Source organism: Nansenia antarctica, assembly GCF_963989245.1.
Source record: "Nansenia antarctica genome assembly, chromosome: 6".
Taxonomy (NCBI): domain Eukaryota; kingdom Metazoa; phylum Chordata; class Actinopteri; order Argentiniformes; family Microstomatidae; genus Nansenia; species Nansenia antarctica.
Genome location: NC_137676.1, coordinates 2057535 through 2060034, shown reverse-complemented (window position 1 = coordinate 2060034; position 2500 = coordinate 2057535). Strand labels below are relative to the sequence as shown.

General features: G+C 42.2%; 1 protein-coding gene across 1 annotated transcript in view; it reads left to right on the top strand.

Annotated features, from left to right (window-relative positions):
* Positions 1–2500, top strand: part of adgb (androglobin) — a gene marked incomplete at both ends in the record, with an annotated part of 120759 nt that overhangs the window by 103753 nt on the left and 14506 nt on the right. The window contains 1 exon segment of the mRNA XM_080533482.1: positions 872–936. Coding sequence (XP_080389608.1) covers positions 872–936 — 65 coding nt within the window.

The following is a 2500-nucleotide window of genomic DNA, read 5'->3' as shown; positions in this document are numbered from 1 at the left end:
GAGCCAAGATGGAGTCCATACGGCAGCAGGTTCTCAGCGGTGGTTCACACCGTACAGGACTATGGTGATGAGTCACAGGTGCACACACACACACACACACACCTGAACAACACACACACACACACACACACACACACACACACACCTGAACAACACACACACACACACACACACCTGAACAACACACACACACACACCTGAACAACACACACACACACACACACACACACACACACACACACACCTGAACAACACACACACACACACACACACACACACACACACACACACACACCTGAACAACACACACACACACACACACACACACACACACACACACACACACACCTGAACAACACACACACACACACACACACACACACACCTGAACAACACACACACACACACACACACACACACACACACACACACACACACACACACACACACACACACCTGGGTGTGTTCTGTCTGACACGCTGCTGCTGCTGTGCACTGATCCCTTCTGGAATGTGTGTTTAACATCAATGAGTGTTTCAGGTGTGTGTGTGTGTGTGTGTGTGTGTGTGTGTGTGTGTGTGTTGTTCAGGTGTGTGTGTGTGTGTGTGTGTGTGTGTGTGTGTGTGTGTGTTTGTGTGTGTATGTGTGTGTGTGTGTGTGTGTGTGTGTGTGTGTGTGTGTGTGTGTGTGTGTGTGTGTGTGTGTGTGTGTGTGTGTGTGGGGGGGGGGGGTTGTGTATGTCTGTGTCTGTTGTGCTTTTGTGTGTGTTCCGTGCCTATGAGTTGTAGATCGCTAACAATGCGTGTGTGTGTGTGTGTGTGTGTGTGTGTGTGTGTGTGTGTGTGTGTGTGTGTGTGTGTGTGTGTTCTAGCGGACTTCGGGGACTTCACCCAGTACTCTCAGGACTTCCTCAGGGACTATGTGCTCTTCCCCGTGGTGAGTCTCCCCGTCTCCCTCTCACACTCAGGTGTGTGTGTGTGTGTGTGTGTGTGTGTGTGTGTGTGTGTGTGTATGTGTATGTGTATGTGTGTGTTAGGGATGGACGGTTTCCAATTCTTGAAACCGAAAAACCGTCAAAGACTAAAACCGCGGTTTTCCGGTTAACCGAAAAGGTAAAAAAATAAATAAATAAAAAACGCAAATTTCAAATAATTGAGCCCTACTGCTACAATACACTCATGTCGAACACCATTCAAACACCGTAAGCACAGTCGCAACACATTAGGCTACTTAGTTTCACAAATATAAGTGGAAAGGCAGACTTTTGTAAGCTACACCATACATGAAAACACATGAACACTTAACACACCAGCTCCGCTGATCCAGGGTGCACGCCTGCACGGAAGATCATCTCTTGGAACAGCGTCTTCATTGAATGAACTGCTTTCTCAATATCTTGGTTCTTAGACAAAGTTTCAGCTGCTGCTCAATGTATTTAAATATTTGAATACTGCTCAATAATCACTGAAATATTAGACTTAGAATTATGCAGTGAACATACTTAAAGCTTTTCATAAAAACCACATGCCGCGAGACTGACTCGTCCTGAACTGTCGTAAGTCAATCAACAAAGAATGCCCCATCAAAATAAAAGTGCCCATGGTAGAGCTGTCAAAATAGAGCTTTCAAAATAAATGTACTAATACAGATAGAGATAAATACAGAACTACCTTTGCGTCACTAAGTGACCGCGTATCTTCTGAGACATGCGTTCTGTCATCACTTTCAGTAGCGCCTTCACACACAGTGGCGCTGTGCACAAACACTCTTGATCCGTATAGCTCTTGTTTTGTTATATTGTGGTTTAGTAAATACTGCACTTGGAGTTACATTCAATGCATGATTTGTGCTATAGAACATAAATAAAGTTTGATTGATTGATTGATATCAAATCAAATCACATTTTATTTCTATAGCGCATTTCTCACAAAAGTGACCCAATGCGCTTTACAGAGAGCAGCGAAAATTATCTTATTAAATGTAAGCGAGTAATTGTAAAAAACCTTTCCTATCTACCAATAACTGAAGGCAACTATCTTTCCCATAGAGTGATTCGTTACCCTTAAATATAATCCCAATTAGATATTAATCCTCAGTTATTCTTCACAACTGACCAAACCTCTCACTCATTGCGCGGCAGATTCAGACTGTATCATTGTTATTTTCACACACGACAAACATGTGACATGTTCCAGTTTTATTCTTTGAACAACATAGAATATACAATAGAATAGAAAACGTAAACAAAAACATCTATAAATATAAATACAAACGAGTGCAAATTGAGTGCAAGCAGGTAAAACAATTGTGCAAAGATATCACTGATCACATTCATTCTAATTCTAATTCACAACCTATGGCTAATAACTAAATAACAAAAACTGGCAGTAACAAAAAATGAGCATAAAAGCTATTAAAGGCTATTAAATAGTCCGTTAATCGAGGTTCTTCGCAAGAAACACAAGCATGTTCACCTTTTCAGGATTCAGCTGCGCTCGGA